At 43.9% G+C, this 19,983-nt stretch overlaps 1 protein-coding gene across 1 annotated transcript in view; it reads left to right on the plus strand.

Annotated features, from left to right (window-relative positions):
* Positions 1–19,983, plus strand: part of LOC126188570 (photoreceptor-specific nuclear receptor-like) — a 252,210-nt gene that overhangs the window by 178,767 nt on the left and 53,460 nt on the right. Inside the window, exon 6 of the mRNA XM_049930172.1 lies at positions 15,743–15,857. Coding sequence (XP_049786129.1) covers positions 15,743–15,857 — 115 coding nt within the window. The remainder of the gene's footprint in view (positions 1–15,742; positions 15,858–19,983) is intronic.

Genomic DNA, 19,983 nt, shown 5'->3' on the forward strand with positions numbered 1-19,983 from the left:
ATGGACCGCTCAGGATTGACATCACGTTCTCTTCATCGATGAGTGTCGCATAAGCCTCATCCAGACAATCGTCGGAGACGTGTTTGGAGGCAACGCGGTCAAGCTGAACACCTTAGACACAATGTCCAGCGAGTGCAGCAAGACGGAGGTTCCCTGCTGTTTTGGGGTGGCATTATGTGGAGCCGACATACGCCACTGGTGGTCATGGAAGGCACTGTTAGATACGTGAATGCCATCCTCCGACCGATAGTGCAACCATATCGGCAGCATATTGGTGAGGCATTCGTTTTCATGGATGACAATTGGCGCCCCCATCGTGCACATCTTGTGAATGACTTCCTTCAGGATAACGACATCGCTCGGCTAGGGTGGCCAGCATGTTCTCCAGACATGAACCGTATCGAACATGCCTGAGACAGATTGAAAATGGCTGTTTATGGACAATGCGACTCACCAACCACTCTGAGGGATTTACGCCGAATTGCCGTTGAGGAGTGAGACAATCTGGACCAACAGTGCCTTGATGAACTTGTGCATAGTATGCCACGACGGACACAGGCACGCATCAATGCAAGAGTACGTGCTACTGGGTTTTAGAGGTACCTTTGTGTACAGCGATCTGGACCACCACCTCTGAAGGTCTCGCTGTATGGTGGTACAACACGCAATGTGTGGTTTTGCCAAGCAATAAAAAGGGCGGAAATGATGTTTATGTTTATCTCTATCCCAGTTTTCTGTACAATTTCCGGAACTCTCGGAACCGAGGTGATGAAAACTTTTTTTGATGCGTGTACAAATAAAATTCAGAGAGCGAACCTTCTAAGAGAAGTAAACGTATTCCTGCAGAATGTATCTCTCGAAATGACCATAACATCAAAATTCAAAAACATGTCTTGCTGAAACAGAGGCTTACGGCAAGCTTTCTCCTGGTGCACCAATCACTAATGAATCACGAAACTGGTAAACAATAATGGTACATGAAATAATCTCCGCCACACATCGAATGTGCTTTACTGAATATAAATATAGATGCAGAGACGAAGCGCTAGATGAGTTCAACAATGATGGAGAAGAAAGTTGTCCATGCTCTCCGACTCCAGAAATTTAAAAGAAATCACTGGAAACCGAGAACGAGAGGACCGGACGCAGATTGAAAACTTGCTTTTACTGATTAGGAGTCCAGCGTCTTAATTTTGGCATCACGTTGCTCGCTGTTGATGTACAGGGTGTAACTAAATTCCATTTACAGACCTTGAGGTGGTAATTGGGATCAAGACGGTTAGTTTAGCATAGGCCTCCATGTCCGGCAATGTACCTTTTTCTCGTTACACGCAAATACCACAAAACCTATTTTTCTCTAATTCCTGCTGCTTGTCGTTTGGGTCATCTTACAAATAGGGCTCGATGTGACGACCACCGACGTCAGCGCAGATCCATTACCTCCGTACCGTGTTCTGGTACCAATCCCTGGTCCTTTAGCGTCTGCCACAGCCATAACCCGCGACAATACGTCATCCTCAGGTGCCACGCGGATTTCATGTGACCCCAAAGGTAGTAATCTGGCGGGTTAAAATCTGGAAAATGTGCACGCCAAGCAATCGAGCCAGATCGTTGATCCAGATGATCTCGGACCGCACGTGGTGCGCCACAGTGCTGGAATCACATTTTTTTGACGCACATGCAGTGGCACCATCTAGAAACCCTGCCAAAATATTCAGACCGCATCGTTCCTGAAATTCTTGGACGGGGAGTTGAGGTGGGGGGAGGGGGGAGGGGGCGGTGGCATGCATGTTTCCATCAGCCCACACCCAACTGTTGTGAGAACTGAGAACACCTTCCCTGGTGAACTTGACTTCATCCGTGAAAAGACCTGCAGTGAGAAGTCGGTCACGTCCACACAACTATGCAAGAACCAACTGTAGAAGTAGTCTCGTGACGCAAAATCCTTTGGCTGATTTGCTTGTTCCCTGCAGGGTTGGTAATGGTGCTGCTGCTAGCTTTTCAGAACACGACAGACAGTTTGGTGATCCACATTCACTCTACCCGCTATGTTTCTGGTTGTAATCGTCACATCCTCTCCACTGCACGGAGTACAGCTCTTTCGAACCCGGGTGTACGGTGCCGCCAAGGAGCGCCACAGTCGGCCGAGCTGGAGGCGTATAAACCCGTCTCCGAGCCCATTGGTACATGGCAGCATAGAGGGAGTGCGAAGGTGTCTGGGTCAAAAATGCTTCGCATAACAACTGACGAGCAGCTCTCACATTACACCGAACTTCGCTGTACAATAATCTCATGTCGGTGTAATCTGCAAACCATGGTCAACAGCTACACTCTAAAAATAAAAATGTACTTATTGCTTGCATTCCTCACTGCAGTGAATAATTACTACTGCATTACAGTATGAACAAACACCAGAAGCACAACTGCGGGTGCAAACTTCTGTGGGCAGATCACAAACTCAACTGATTTGCATTTAAACTAATTTGTAGTGGGCATAGGACATCATGTACTCGGTAAATGACGTATGTAATACCCTAGTCAGAGGCTCCGAAAATGTGGGAGATCTGAACGTGTGTTGTGGTATTTTGCGGGAAAACGGTAAGTTTCCGGACATGAGTTCCTATGCCAAACTTAACCGCCTTGGTCCCCACTACACTACACAGTTAGGTGCGGAAGTTAGGTGGAACCCAACGTTGCATTTCATATTAAGAAGTAATACAAAATACACCCTCCAATATTGCAGTGATTAGCTTGTGCTGTAGAAGTGGAATTGATGGGATGTTCATAGTGACAGTCGCGATACAGTGATCACCATATTATGATTTTGAGTTAGTTATGAAATGATAAAACGGATTATTAAAGTTTTAAACTTATAAACAGAATGGCATAATGGTAGGTACCTATTGTAATGCCAAGAGCACTTTTCCATTTAAATATTCAGGGAAAATCTGTTATACTGTTATAATCAAGTCCCTTGTGATTTCATATTATCTAATTCTCCTGCATACAGTTTATAACAAAAGTTACAGTAATGAGTAGTGCTGCTATTGCCAACAGCTCTGTAAACATATCGAGTAAATTGCGTAAATATTTACAGTTAAATTACAATTCTAATGAATAAAAAAGAAATTGATGACTAATAAATGTAAAACGAATTGTATTGGCACTCTCGGAAGATTACACAACCCGTTTGACGTCAGAGAAAAATGTAATATTTTCTGACAAAATAACCTACAGTTCCCAAGAAAAGCATTTCAAAACAAACTTAATAAATTATAATTTCCGTTGATTTTAAATTTATGTTTTACAAGTATTCGTGTGTATATGGAAATCAGCTGGAACTGCTGCTACACATAGTTCATTTTCCACGGCAAAACTTCTCGACACAGTGACGTGTATAATATTGATCGAAATTCCTTGGCACGTCCCTCGTCTGTGGATATAGAGGCGAGTGACCGATTACAATTCGTCGTTCGTGTGTGGCCCTTAACATGGACAAATTTGAATAGTGAGACCGTGTGTGGCCCTTAACATGGACAAATTTGAATAGTGAGACTGTACGCTGAGGTTTACTTTGACTTTTACACGTACTTGTTTCACCGGTGTAAGATTACTTTCGTTCGCAAGAGAACAAGACTTCTATTGCAAAATCTATAATTTGAAATTTTATTTTATTGCTGACCTGCACGATAAAGTCTTTCGAAAAAAACGTCGAATCACGCCTAATGCCGATGTTGTCAGTTGAAAGTAGTTTCACAATATAAGCAATTCCAGAGCAACACTGATAATTTTTTATTTTGAATTACTAAATTATGAACTCAATTTGTGAGCAGCGAACTATTTAACTGTTTATCTTTTTCCCCGCCGTTAATATGCCACAACTAGAGAACATTATACTACTGTGATTATATTTTAGCTTATAATGTTTTGTGTCGTATAGTGCTGTGCTTGAGCACGGTTGCAACTGCTCAAGCAATTTACGCCACAACTCTTGAAACTTCGGGTTCTGCTCGACCTTTCGATCGGCCCACGATCTAATGACTTTTCCTCGTACTGTCGCCACGACCTGCATTTTTAACGCTCTACACATTTTAATGATAAAAATAATTGTGGAACATGGACTGAAATCTCTTGTGGTTGAGGTTATATGTCACAAAGTAAACTAATAAAACATTAATTGCAATCATAATTCTGTCCAACGCTCGAGCTTTTCCTCGTCCTGTGACCTACTGACGTCTGATGGCACTAACATCACATAATTACGTGATCTGAAGTACTACTTTCAAGTCCGGTGTTACCGTTGCAACTTTAACTCGCGGTAGCAATTTACATTTTCTTTTCCACGATATATTTCGTTTGCTAAGCATTTAATACTTTATTAATTTTCTTGTTTCATCTGAATGTTTCATCTTCTTTAAAAATCTTATCTTTCTAATATGTGAACAGGAATCTAAAAGCTCATTTCGAACCCACTTGGTAAATCATTACAGTCTGTCATAAACAAATAAAATATTCTATTGTGTTTAGCGAAGTCATATTTTTTGGAGCACAACATTTTCGCCCTTGTCTACTACCTATATTTTACAGCTGTTACGTTTCGTCTAACGGGTAGAATAAAGAATATTTGATCTGCACAGCTGACTAAGAAGTGAATCATCCAGAAGACATGGTTGGATGTCAGTGTAACGTCGAACAAGTGCACAGCTTCGGCGGGCACGTAAATGGTTAGAGTTGTAGTTCTCCGTGATAGGTAGAACGGCCACCAGAGTGCGTTAGTGGTTTTACGAGGCTTCGTAGGGTATATAAGGGACGTGAACAGCGTCACATGTTGATTGACCACTGTGAAGGGCACGAAGATGCCGTGTACTCCAGTGAGTCAGCGTTACCTACAACTAACGGAGTTTGTAAGGGGCCTCGTTGTGGGTATCCAGTTCGCCGCAGGACGGATCGGCAGGATCCATATTTCTGGGGAATTCGGATATGAGAGTGGACCACTGTCGGACTGCGTGGGAATCTGAGGGAAGGCATATTCGTCGCCAAGGTATCGGTCGACCACATTTGACCACCACAAGGGACGATCGTCGTATTGCACACCAAACCCCTCCACATCTGCGCCCGACATCCGAGAATAAGAAATGAGCCATCCCGCACTATTGGTCGGTGACTAGCAGGAGTCGGACTAGGCAATTGCCGTGCCATGCGTAGACTGCCGAAAACACCACAACACAAACGGCTACGTTTGGAGTGGTACTGTGACCGAAGAACATGGACTGCTGATGAATGGCGTCGCATTATAAAGCTTATAAAGCTACTAGTTAAAGATACAAAATTAGCTGTTTATTACAACTGCGGTAGCTTTCTTCATTGTAACGGGATTCAAACAAGTTCCTTCAGTTGGTGTAAGCCAAGCAGTGTTAAGCAACACAGAAAAAATTTGTCTTCAGTGTAGTGTACAGATTAATTTTCTAAGAGCTGCTCCCCCTTGGTTTTTGTACACTAAGACTCGTTCCTGTAAGTTCTCCTTCTCGATATGATCTGCGGTACAGAATGAATGAAAGTACGGAACATGGATTATTTGACATCAATGAGTGTTTATTGCATCCCGTGTGTCCTACTTAATTCCAATAACCAACACTCTATCAAGCCCGGGTCAAACGATCAATAAAAAAAGAAAGAACGTGAGAGTTGTCAGATTTCATCGACAAATCAGCACGCGCCCCCTATCGCGTCCTGTCTGTGTGGATCACCGGTTAAGCCTCCCACGTACGCAAGGCGCCACGAGCAACACGGTCGGCTGCTCTCTTCCGCCTCGCATACGTCGCCTGCACTACCGATGCATTTCTTTTCTCAGTTTCAGCCTGTTCCCTGCGTGGAAAGCTGAGTACACACAAGTGTCAGACACTTGGCGGATAATTCCATCAGGTGAGACCTGCACTGATGAGGAAGGAACTTTTGACTCGCTGTTGACACTGCAAAGTCGTGCCTGATTGTGACGAGTCAGCTGTTGTTCCATTTCCGAGCGAAAAGTGCAGCTGCGTAAAGAAGACGTTAGTCGCCGTTTTCCGCATTGTACTGTACTGCGAGGGGGAGCAATTGCAAGCAAAATTTGCTTCCATTAATGTCAGCGTGACCTACTGTGTTCGATTGCGAGGACGTTTGAGCATATTGCTCTAGTACTTTGGCACATACTACTTAATCTCTTTCCAAGCGATTAACGAGTCATACGGGGCAGCTATTTTCATAATACGACAAATTAATTTTCTAACTTCGTGGCTGGTGCATGTCCTGTCGCCAGAGTCGGCAGTTAATCAAAAGAGGGTGGGGAGGGAGGGAGGGAGGGGAGGGGAAGGAAGAAGGTTGTGATATATATATATATATATATATATAGTGGTATTTTATTTTCTGAGACGGAGATTGGAAAACGGCCTAGAAAGCACACCAAGCCATCCAGTGTACCAGATAGACCATCGTTACTCCACCGCAAGGATGTTCGAGAACAATCGAAAAGACAAAAACGGCAACTGCGTGTGTGTAAGTGGAATAAATCAACTCTTCGGCAAACGTCGAACATTCTTATTACGTTTCGTGCTAATTGTGACGAGTAAAAAGTATAACAAATAAATTTGATAGCTTAATTATTTAATCGAATTATTTTTATAGTAAGCAAAAGTTAACTTCGTGAAGCCATTCTTCCACAGGTCACTGGCCCACTGGTCAACTATTGCTACATCCTCTTTTTTGTTCGTCATCGATGTCAGCGTTGTGGGTGTACTCGTATGTGGTGAGTGCAACGCTTCCATGGTCGTTAATGTCAGTTTTCCAGTCACTTGGCTTCTCCTTCGTCTCCATGAGGCTAACTGGAAGACGTTCGACTCCATCTACAGGGGAGAAATCCCTGACGGTACCACGAATCGAATGCGGCACTTTCGTGTAGAGTCAGGCATACTGAACACTCAGCAAAGGAGGCTGGCGTTCTTAGTGCAATCTGCAACAAACTCCCTCGTCTTCTTTGCTTCGGTGATCCTGTAATTTTTTCTAAAGGTCATCTTATATATTTGTCTTAGTTAATAAAATTTTTGGCACATCAATGAAGGCATACAGCAGCAAACTTAAAAAACTGTTGCTCACACATTATCTAATGGAAACTATTCGACTGACTGTGACAGTAATGTTCAGAGAACAATACCTCTGCGCAACATCAATATCTGGATGGGAGCGTTAAACAAGAAGTAGAAAACCGTTACCAAGATTATAAACAAGAAGGGATAATGGTATAAAATCGCAAAAGGAAGGCCACTAGAACAGGTTTGTAACTTAGAGAAAGTGTCGGGCTCCTAGGCTGCCTGCTTAACGCATCCAAACGGAACTTCTCCAACAAGAGAGATATCGAAAGGAGCAAACTCAGCTGGACGTATACTGACGGAAGCGGAAAGTTTTACAAGATGAAGCACAAGTATGATATATATCATTACCATTTCTGTGGACATTTCTCACTCATTTCTGAAAATCGTAAGATCAGCAACAAACACCTGACAAGGGCCTTCTAGAAGATGCAACAAGCTCTTGAAACAGTTATCGATTTTAAACTTTAACAGTATGGTTGTGTCATCCATAGATGATGATGATGATGTTGGGTTTGTGGGGCACTCAACTGCGCGGTTATCAGCGCCCGTACAAATTCCCAACCTTTGCTCAGTCCAAACTCGCCACATTCAAGAATGATGATGAAATGATGATGACAACACAAACACCCAGTCATCTCGAGGCAGGTGAAAATCCCTGACCCCGCCGGGAATCGAACCCGAGACCCCGTGCTCGGGAAGCGAGAACGCGACCGCGAGACCACGAGCTGCAGACCAAGCTCTTCACGCCGGAATTTTTTCCCTTTTAAATACGTTTCGAAGATCTTGCAACAGAAGGTGAATTTGCGCGGGTTTGTACGAGTCCAGTGTCTTAACGGCATTCCAGTCATAAACATTCAAATCATTCAAAAAACGATGTTCCGTTTAAGGAGACGGTGATTGATTATTATTAGGTTTGTTACTTTTTGCTAGAATCAGTTTTTTGATTCAGTCATAACGGTTTCGGCCAACAATGTCCATACTCACATGCTACAACCTAGAAAGAAAGAGCTTACATTAAGATCTGAAACAAGTACAAATGTTTCCACTAAGTACACTTGCGACCCAACTAAAGTGCTATTAATATCCAATGGTTCGTACTTATATGCAACATTTGGTGGAACCAAAGTTCACGCACGTTTGTTTGTGTGGCCATCTTCTGCAGCAAGCATATAAATACTTGTTTTGCAAATAATCAATAAATAGCAGCAGGAAAAGGCAGTTTGATTTGCAAAACAAGTAAAAGTTCACGCGTTGTCAACTAAACATACTATAGGAAAACATGGAATTAAGTACATAAAACTAAGTGCACTTTTCCTTCCTTACTCTTTACGCTACATGCACGCATCCTCTATAAGACAATCTTCAGTCCTGAATACCAAAGGTATGACAAACATTACAATAACATTTCGGTCAGATAGACATAAAATATGGAAGTAGATTACCAGTCGTTAAAACAGTAAAACCCATATAACCTTACATTACTGAACACTCGTAAAATTTACGTTTGCAGTAGGGTATAAAACATAATCCCTTATGTAACATACCATTGGAGACCTAATGATTGTAAACAATCAATGCATAACCTATAAATTATGACATTCTTTGAATAAATTTTGAGTAACAATTTACGATGGGTGTAGTACCAATGTAACATTTACCCACTTTTAGTGTTCTAGGGTTAAACAGAGTGAGATATTTACAATAAAAAGACAGGGTATCAATCTTTATAGTACTTATTTCCAATCCTTGATGGCGCTGCTAGATGTTACGCCAGTGCCTATAAGTTTACGAGGCCCACGAGAAAGACAGGCCGTGGCTTGTACATCACATCACGTGACACCGCAGGTCTTACGAGTGCCAGCAGCCGTTCAAATGGTTCAAATGGCTCTGAGCACTGTGGGACTTAACATCTGAGGTCGTCAGTTCCCTAGAACTTATAACTACTTAAACCTAACTAACCTAACGACATCACACACATCCATGGCAGAGGCAGGATTCGAACCTGCGACCGTAGCAGTCGCGCGGTTCCAGACTGAAGCGCCTAGAACCGCTCGGTCACAGCAGCCGGCCAGCAGCCGTGTCCGGTGGGAAGCGAATAAGTATTTCAGACGAGTTTAATAATTCTTGATTGCGTGTTCATGCACGCTCTCGATAGCACACAACGAAATTAAGACCTTTAGTGGCTACCTTTTTAATTAAATATTGATTTCCCGTGGGCCCTACACGGGGCCGAGCGCTCGCAAAGTGTGGCGGACGAGCCAACTAGTGTGACTTCACAAGTTCGTTGCAGGGCCCGTGTATCTCGTTGTCCCCAATAAGCTTGGGATAGACGACGCGAAATAGACGACCAGGGCAGTTCCCTGTTACAGCTCGCTGGCAAGCTTCTTCCGGCTGCGAGGTGTTTACGTTAACTGGGCAGATGTCAGGAAGTGCAGACGCGTTCCGGACGGTACACTGCTCCTGTCGTACGCAGGGAGACCCATCATCAGCTGTATGCAGAACACAGTGATTAGGCCAACTAAGAAAATCGTGATACATATTAAAACCTGCATTAGTTGCAAACTCATGTTGTTCATTGAGGACTTAACCTGGTTCCTTGCGTTTCGTAATGTAAATCTCTTATTCTTCGAAAATATCTTAACTGTTTACTTTTTCAACTTTAAGTAAAATTTGTACAATATTGTGTCCCGCCTCCCCCTTTGGCGTATATACGTAAGCTTAAAGCTGTTTTGTTGTTGGCGTAGGTGTTCTCTGCACTTCCCAACGTCTGCCCCGCTAAGTAAGAACCCGCTGACGGAAGAGGAGTAACAGCGGGCTGTAACAGGGAACTGCCGTGGTCGTCCATTTCGTATCGTCTCTCCTCAGCTTATGGGCAGCGGCGTAACATCTAACAGCCTGTGTGCAGCGCCACCAAGGATTGGAAATATGTACACGAAGGCTTTTCATTGTATGATCTCATTCTACTTAACCTAGGGAACGGGGGGGGGGGGGGGGGAGGAGGAGTTACAATGCCACTAAACCGTAGTAAATTAATTGTACGAATCCAACTTCATTCACTTACTGTTTTCTTCATTCACTTTATGTTATGCATTAGTTAATTTCAAAAAAATAGGTCTCTAATGGTATGTTAAATACCAAATTAAGTACAAAATATCCTGTTTTATAGCCTACAACAATCGTAAATTTCACGAGTGTTTAATAATGTAGGGTTATATGGATTTTGCTGTTCTAACGACCGGTATTCTACTTTCATATTTTATGACTATCTGACTGACATATTATTGCAGTATTTGTCATACTTTATGGTTTTGTAGCGTAAAGATTGCCTTATAGAGGACGTGTGCATCTAGCACAGAGAGTAAGGAGGGAAAAGTGCACTTTAGTTTTATGTACATAATTCCATGTTTTCCGATATTATATTTAGTTGACAACTTGTGAACTTATGTTCCACCAAATGTCGCCTAAAGTATGAACCATTAGATATTAATAGCACTTTAGTTGGCTCACAAGTGGACCTATTGAAAATATTTGTACTTGTTACAGGTCTTAATGTAAGCTTTCCCTTCCTAGATGGACAGTGTATGCCGAAACCGATTGTGATTGTACGATAAAAAGTGATTGTGGAAAAAATAAAATACCTCATTCAGATGACTTCTTCGTAGCGACTACGTGGAAGGATCGCAGCGCCGCTGGTTTTGCGTGGTAGTGGTTGTTTAGTGCTCTGTCATCATTTGCGCCAATAGCTTCATATTATGCAGTGTTGTTCAGAGTCCGAGTTAAAGAAGCAGCCTCACCTCTTCTTTTACTTATATAAGCGTATCTTTTCTTTAATCTTCCTCCTTTTTTCCACAAGACCAGTGGCTGAGTTCTATAAAACATTCCTCGGAGTTTTACGACTATTATGGATTAGATAGCTAACGACAGCAAGCCTTCCATAAACTGAAGTATCCCGCCCAGTTAGTTACATATTCTGGAAGCTTAATTTCAACAAGCTACTTAATCAGGCTGGCTCGGAAACTTAAAACCTGTTCCATGATGCTGGCGTTACTGTACCTAATTTCTTAACTGCTTGGAGACAGCAGATTTACTTTAGCTGCTCTTGGTGCTCATATCTTTGATTATCTTCATATGAGTGTCATATCGCCACCATGAGCAGTATACTTTTTCAGAATTCTGTGTCGTCTTTAGCATTGTAAAGTAATACCCAAATCGTTGGTGAAAAGGCAAATATACTAAACGCCATGTTTTGTTCGTAGTCTATAGATTTTTCCGGTTACTAGGCAGATATACGACTCCTACTTTTTCTCCTCGACCTGTCTGAAGCATTGGTGGTTCGCTCGAACTGAATATCCATGCCTTATGAAAACCGCTCTTAGATGTTAAAGTTCTTCGTCGCGATTTTTCAGCGTATGAACCACAATACCCATAAAGGAATTATTCATGCTTTCTGTCAACGCAGCCACTTAAGAGGAATATTATGGTTGGTTGGTTGATTTGGATGCGGAGGGGCAGGAGGTGGGAGGGGGGGGGGCATACAGCGAGGTCATCGGTCTCAGCAGATTAGGGAAGGGTGGGGAAGGATATCGGCCGTGCCCTTTCAAGGGAACCATCCCAGAATTTTCCTAAAGCGATTTAGTGAAATCATGGAAAACCTAAATCAGGATGGCCGAACGCTGGCATGAACCGTCGTACTCCCGAATGCGAGTCCAGTGTGCTAACCACTGCGCCACCTCACTCGGTAGGAGTATCATGCAGATGAGACTTGTTATTAGAGCGTCTCCCCATGACGAGTTACACATCGACCGTCTACCATTCTTTCACTCACTCTCTACTTTACGAAACCGAAAGTGGTGGCACCGGTATAAGACTTTGGACTCTTATTCGCGAGGACAGTGACGCTACGTCAATCACACAGCCTGCAACACACAAGGAACACACGGCACGTGGTCAGAGGAACTTTCATTAGTCAGCGCTATCTACCGAAGCAATGATGCATTTCCGGACACATGTTCATAGAACCCTTTTTCCTCCATTTCCAGTTAGGAATCCGTCCCTGCAGTTTGTCGGTTTTATTAATGTGCACCCTATATAATTTACGACAGTGAGTCAAGCAGAACACTATTAATATTGTAAAAGAACATTACAAGAATATTTCTTCCACCTGTCCTCATCAGCTTCAATGTATTCACATTTAAAGCGAAGTACTAGCAACACACTGAAATCGTGATAGACCACCTACAGACTCTCGATGGCGTCAGTTTCTTATGAACAACTGGCTCATCAACAAATAGTCTCATAATCAGTTTACTGTTCACCCTACATAATAGACTTTACCCAAATAAAGAACAGTCACAGTTCTGACACACATGCCTGAGGATGAGGTCTCTATACAGCAGATTTGCAACCGTAATAGCATGTGAACGTGAGCTTTACCTGTTCCTCAGCAAGACATAGACGTTCTGTTTATAACAACTGAAGTGTCGGCAGAATTGCCAACACTGTTTTTAGAGGAGACCGAAATGCACGCTATAAGCTCACGCAGGCTGGCGTGAGGTCTGAAACAGGATACGTAATGAATGCTATAAAGAAAAGTACGTAGCTTCTGGAATACTTAACTTTAATCAACATTTGTAGAACATTGCTCTTGATGATACAGAAGTATTACAGCAATTGAATACGGCGCCTTGCTAGGTCGTAGCAAATGTAGCTGAAGGCTATGCTAACTATCGTCTCGGCAAATGAGAGCGTAATTCTCAGTGAACCATGGCTAGCAACGTCGGCTGTACAACTGGGGCGAGTGCTAGTACGTCTCTCTAGACCTGCCGTGTGGTGGCGCTCGGTCTGCAATTACTGACAGTGGCGACACGCGGGTCCGACGTATACTAGCGGACCGCGGCCGATTTAAAAGCTACCACCTAGCAAGTGTGGTGTCTGGCGGTGATACCACAACAACAACAACAGAGACGCTTGAATATTGATTGCAATTAAATGGAAGAAAATGTACGAGGGAGTGCTGAAAAGTACTGCCTCCGAATTTTTTATGTGAAAGCTTTTAAAGCATTTTAAATAAAAGAAACGTTATTAACGTTCTACATTATTATTCTTCATGTACATATTTGCAGTCGTCTACCGCTACAGGTCTCCGAATCCGAATTGTAGCGTGTAACAGAGCAGTGTGTTGCATAACTATGTCGGTGCGTAAGAAACAGCATGCTGCAAGCGATTTTCGAATTAGGAGAGTTCTTTCACACATGCAACATCCTCTCGTTCAACATTACAATGCCAGACCACATACGAGCCCTGCGACATCTGCAACAATCCGATGCCTTCGGTTCACTTTCATCGATCATCCTCTATGCAGTTCAAACTTGGCTCCATCCGATTTTCATCTGTTTCCAAAATCTAAGGGACACCTTCCACGATTTTCTTTTGACGGTGATGAACTGGTGGAAGGAGACGTGAGATTGTGGCTCCGTCAACAAAATCAAACATTCTACAGTGACGGTATTAACAAACTGATCTCTCGTTGGGAGAAATGTGTTAGTCGCCAGGATGACTAAGTTAGGAAATAAATATGTAAACATGGAGCATAAATATGTAGAATGTTAAAAACGTTTGTTTCATTTAAAAATTTTTAAGAGTTTTCACACAAAAAATTCGGAGGTATTCCTTTTCAGAACGCCGTCGTACCTATCACATGGTCAGTGTGACAGCATAGGCTTCACCAGGAAAGACGAAAGCCAGACTGTTTCCGTCTTGTTTTTATTGTTTTTTTTTTTTTTGTTATTTAATTGTGATGTGATCAACAACACCAGTATGTATAGTGGATCTATAGACAAATTTCGTGGCAAGTCATATTGAAAACAAGTTATACGGTAACATAAACCTTGACCTTTCCATGCAACGCTGTGATTTGCTGGGGAATATTTCCTCATACCCCATTCACTCCTTCACCCCCCCCCCCCAACGCGCCACTCATCCCCTACAGTCCCATAGTACCATGACCCATTTTACATTATTTCGCAGAGGAAGCTGTTTCTTGTGTGACTGTGCTTTCAACATGACATATTGTGAAAGAAATTGTTACAATATTGGTTTGAAGAGGGGACAAAGGACCAAACTTCTAGGTCATCGGTCCCTTTACAATACTGTTATTATTACAAGTGACATTGCTCTTCGATACTGGAATACGAAATACGGCCTCTTATTACAAGTATCTCAGCAAGAAAGACGACAATTATGTAGAAATGTATGTAGATGTGTAGGGGATCCAAATTTATACGATATCTGATCGAAAGTGTCCGCACACCTATTAATGGACATTAATAAGGGTGCGTCCACTCCTCGCCTTTAAGACGGCTTGAAGTGTGTTGGGGACAGTTTCAATGAGGTGCCTGAATGTCTATGGAGGAATGGCAGCCCATTTTTCCTAAAGAGCCAAAACCACAGGAGACAGTGATGTTGGACCGTGACGTCTGGAGCGAAGTCGACGTTGTAGCTCATCCCAAAGGTGTTCCACTGTTTTCAAGACGAGACTCTGAGCAGATCAATGTATTTTAGGAATTTTATTGTCCATACGATCGCCTCACAGATGCTGCTTTATGAAACGGTGCATTGTCACGCTAATACAAACAATTATCATGTCCTAAGTGTTGCTCTAATGGACGCAGTATGCAATGCTGTAATGTGTGTTCATATACTTCCCCATGTTGCGTTTTCTAGAGTGCAATAAGGGAATCAGACCCTAACCACGAACAACCCCTTCATTCCGGAACACCACCTCCTCCGCACTGCACAGTTAGCACTGCAAATGATGGCAGGTAACGTTCTCCAGCCATTCGCCTCACCCAAACCCTTCAGTTGGATTGCCACAACACATAGCGTAATTGAAAGCTGTAAGTCACTTGTTACCAGTCACCCATTGCCCAGTGGCGTCGCTCTTTACACCATCACAAATATCGCTTTTCACTGACCACAGAAATGTGTACTTATGAGGAGCTGCTCGATCGTGATATCGCTTTTTTGACTATCTACGCATAGTCACTGTGCTATCCGGACTGCTGATAGGACTCTGAAACACACGAGTGATTCCTTCCACCGATTTCATTCGTTTTTTAGAACCACCGCCGGAAATACCAGACAGTACGTGCCCGTCAATACGTGGGGTATTCTGGTCTCGGTTTAGCTGTGGTTGTTCCTTCGTGTTTCCGCTTCACAATCCAATCATCAATAGTCGACTTGGAGACTTTTAGATGGGTTGCAATGTCTCTGATGACTCTGTTACTCAGGTGACATCCAGTGACTCGTCCACAGTCGAAATGAGTAAGCTCTCCTGACCGACTGCTTCTCTACTGACAACGCAACACCCCCCGTCCCTTTTTATTCTGATAGGGCCGCCGCTCGTGACAAATAGTGCCCACTTCCGGATTACGTAGTGATACATATGTACGATCAAATAGTGTTTTCCCATTTTGTGTCATCAGAATGCGACTATGTCTTTTTTTTGTGGACCATATGCTTAGGTCCGGAAACTGACGCTGGTGAGTGTAGTGTGTTGTGTTGAGACGGTTAGAGTTGAAGGCGCGCTGCAGCGCTGGTGTGCCTGTCTGTGTGCGCAGCCGTGCAGAACGAGCGGCAGCCGCGCAACACGGCCACCATCCGGCCCGAGGCGCTCGTCGAGATGGACCAGGAGCGCGCCCTCAGGGAGGCCGCCGTCGCCGTCGGCGTCTTTGGGTGAGTACCTCCTCCCACTCTCTCGCTCTTGCCTATCGGACGCGCTGCGATCCATTTGTGTAGCAATGTTCGGATGTGTACCAAATATCTACCGTACTGCCAGTAGAGTTAAGTATGACAGATTGGTCCAGAAACAGCCACACACCGAAACATTTGGTTTCATGATCAAAATAACTAAAGTTGAACATTTCAATAAAAAACGAATTTCCTTTCGTTCTTACCATTGCTCTCACTTGACGCTGCTCACATCCTGTATCTTCTCTTGGTACATTGTAGCCATCAGGTAGTCCTATTGGAGGATGTCGAGGGGGCCGAACTCTGTGAAGTGTGAGGACCGTGTTGGCTAATCCAATGGACAGAACACTCAACATCCAAATCGTCATTCACCCTCGTTGCTGGTTGAGTGGGAGCTGTCTCTCTGTTGGCTGAAGTGCTCAATAATGTGTCAACTAGAGTCAAAACTCTAAGTGTAACCGTTTTACTCAGTATGTCTAGATACAAGTCGCCGTTCATTGTGCACTCACTGTAGATGGCACCAGTCATGGGCGCCCAGATGATAAATTTTTGGAGGTTATCTTAAAAGTCCGTAACTCATTCAGTGTTGTAATATACAAAATGCTGACTTTTACAAAAATTATTAATAGTGTTTGATAATTAGCTGTCAGTAAATAACACCAGATTTTAATTTGCGAGTTATTGTGACGCCTCGCTCGTTAGTAGTATGTGTAAAATATGTGCGTGTGTCGCGTCGACGAATGTGATGATGGTTTGTCATGAGTTGTGTTCTATTTGTGTCGTAGTGGATACAATCGAAATGAAATGAAGGGAATGGATGAAATGAGTTACCGGCATATAGCTTACGCCTCTCAAATAGTTCAAAAGTGGCTGCAGAGCTAGACGTCCCCTACCCTACGAACGCACCACCAGTGTCCAATGGCCGCAGTGCATGAGTCACTAGATCAAAAGTTTCGGATTTAACGCCAGGCATCGACAAAAGGTCCACCACCTCTTCTTCCTCCCTGTCTGGTCACATACTGGCGACGAAAATTTCTTTCAGCCCAGGATTCGATTCGCCTACCTCTGTGTCGAGAGCTGCCAATTAAACGCCTACATCTACGTTTACATACATACTCCGCAAGCCACCGTACGGTGCGTGGCGGAGGGTACCGCGTACCAGTAGTAGTCATTTCCTTTCCTGAACCTCTTGCAAATAAGAGCGAGGGAAAACCAAGACAGTCTATATGCTCCATATGAGCTCCAATTTCTCTTAGCTTAACTTCGCGGTCCGTACGTGAAATGTAGATCTACACTCCGCAGGCTACGATGCAGTGTGTGGCGAAGGGTACTTCTGGTTCCACTACGATTTCGCCGTTGCCCGTTCGACTCGCGAGTAGCTCGTGGTAAATGATGGTCGGTAAATATCCGTATTAGCCAAAAGTTTCTCTTTGTGGTCATTTCGCGAAACGTATGCGGGACGAAGTAGTACGTTGTCCGACTCTTTCCGGAACTTACCCACTAGGAATTTCAATAGTAAACCTCTCCGTGATCCGCAACGTCTCCCCTGCAGCGTCCGCCACTGGAATTTGTTGAGTATCTCCGTAATTCTCTCGCGCCGACTAAATGATTACGTGATGAAACGCGCCGCTCTTCGTTAGGTACTCTCCGTCGTCTTCATTAGTTCATCTTGGTAAGAGTCCCAAACTGATGAACGGTTCTTAAGAACTGGTCAGAAAGTATTTTGTAAACCACTTTTTTCGTAGATGACTTATATTTACTTGAGATTATCCCAATTAATCAAAGCCAGGCATTTCCTTTTCCTACTGTTTGTTTCATGTGGTCGTTCCACGTCAGGTCGCTCCTGGCGATTACTCCAAGCTATTTTATGTAGTTGCTGCTTCCCTTGACCTGTCATCAAGACTGACATCGACTCGTTGTCTATTTCTTCACCTATTTATGAGGAGTACATTTCATTTATTTAGTCCAAGCGTCAGCTGTCAGTCCTTGCACAAATCTCTGCTCCTCTGGAGATCTTCCTGCAATTGTCTACAGTCTTCTGATGTCGCAACCTTCCTGTAGGCGACAGCATTGTGTACGAACAGACTCGTGGTACTTCCGACGTCATGCACTACATCACTCGCTATACACCGTTGTCTAACGGTACAAATTTAAAAAGGGGGCGTAACGTCTTTGACAAGTAATCAAAACGTCCTCGGTCTCGGTTACGATCCCAGCGATTGCTTAAATTTTGAATAAAAATCATTAGCAATGGCGGCCAAAGACTTCCCACGTAAGCAGTCCCTCTTCTTTTTGCAAACTTCCTTGTCAAAGAGGCGCAGGAGTGGAAAGAAACTCTGGACACCCTCTTACCCTTGAAGTGGGAAACTGCACGTAAAAGGCGGAAGAATCGGCAGTGACCAACGGAATGATCTCCCAGAAGACAGTGGAAACTACTGCATAAAAAACAATGTGTATCCACAGTGACCTGTACTTGAAAAGGTGACACGAAGATCTCTCCATTAACAAAAAATTCCAAATTAGTGCCCCATTCGGAGCTCCGGGATAGGACTGTCAAAGTGGAGGTTACCATGAGAAAATATACGAGTCAGAGCGTGGAATATCAGAAATTTGAATGTGGTACGGGAGCTAGAAAACCTCAAATGCATAGGCACATTCTAGGTACAGTTGGAATCAGTGGAGTGAAATGGAAAGACGATAAGGATTTCTGGAGGTACGTATATGGGTAGGATTAGCTATAAATGGGAAGGTAGTGCAGAATCTGAGTTACTTTGAACATTTTAGTGGTATGACAGGACATTGTGTGTTATTCTGATTACAATGCAAAGTTACGAATAAGGACAACCATTTGCTGTAGAATGGAATGACGACAACGGTAATTTGTGCCGGAACTCGAACTCAGATATCCCGCTTATCACGAGCGGTCGCCGTACCATTTAGCTATCCGTGCGGGACTCACGGCCAGATCCAAAGTTCCACACGTCGTCAATCAACTCGCCGCAGTGACTGTTCCTTCGGACATGCATATATATCCGAAGGAACATTGCACCGAACTTATGAAACTACGCAGGCACTGCACTATCATATTGTATCGTAATTATTCATGGTGGTGAGTTGAATGAATGAGACTGGAGACATAGCACCCGACTATCGGAAATACATCATCCACACAAGCCCGAAGATAGCATGAGTGGATCTGTACAAAAACTATAGTATAATCAGCATCAAAGATTTAGACAAGAATAATACACAGTAGTGGCAAAGAAAACTGAGGATCGGTTTGATAAGGAACAGCTTGGCTTTAGGAATAGTAAAGGCACCAGAGAAGCAATTATGACGTTACGCTTGATAATCGACACAAGATTTCAGAAAAATAAAGATACATTCATTAGATTTGTTGACCTAAAAATAGTATTTACATTCTAAAATTGTGCAAAAGTTCGACATTCTCAGAAAAATAGGATTAAGCTACAGGAAAATACGGGTAATATACACTCCTGGAAATGGAAAAAAGAACACATTGACACCGGTGTGTCAGACCCACCATACTTGCTCCGGACACTGCGAGAGGGCTGTACAAGCAATGATCAGACGCACGGCACAACGGACACACCAGGAACCGCGGTGTTGGCCGTCGAATGGCGCTAGCTGCGCAGCATTTGTGCACCGCCGCCGTCAGTGTCAGCCAGTTTGCCGTGGCATACGGAGCTCCATCGCAATCTTTAACACTGGTAGCATGCCGCGACAGCGTGGACGTGAACCGTATGTGCAGTTGACGGATTTTGAGCGAGGGCGTATAGTGGGCATGCGGGAGGCCGGGTGGACGTACCGCCGAATTGCTCAACACGTAGGGCGTGAGGTCTCCACAGTACATCGATGTTGTCGCCAGTGGTCGGCGGAAGGTGCACGTGCCCGTCGACCTGGGACCGGACCGCAGCGACGCACGGATGCACGCCAAGACCGTAGGATCCTACGCAGTGCCGTAGGGGACCGCACCGCCACTTCCCAGCAAATTAGGGACACTGTTGCTCCTGGGGTATCGGCGAGGACCATTCGCAACCGTCTCCATGAAGCTGGGCTACGGTCCCGCACACCGTTAGGCCGTCTTCCG

This window comes from Schistocerca cancellata, chromosome 5 (assembly GCF_023864275.1).
Source record: "Schistocerca cancellata isolate TAMUIC-IGC-003103 chromosome 5, iqSchCanc2.1, whole genome shotgun sequence".
NCBI lineage: Eukaryota > Metazoa > Arthropoda > Insecta > Orthoptera > Acrididae > Schistocerca > Schistocerca cancellata.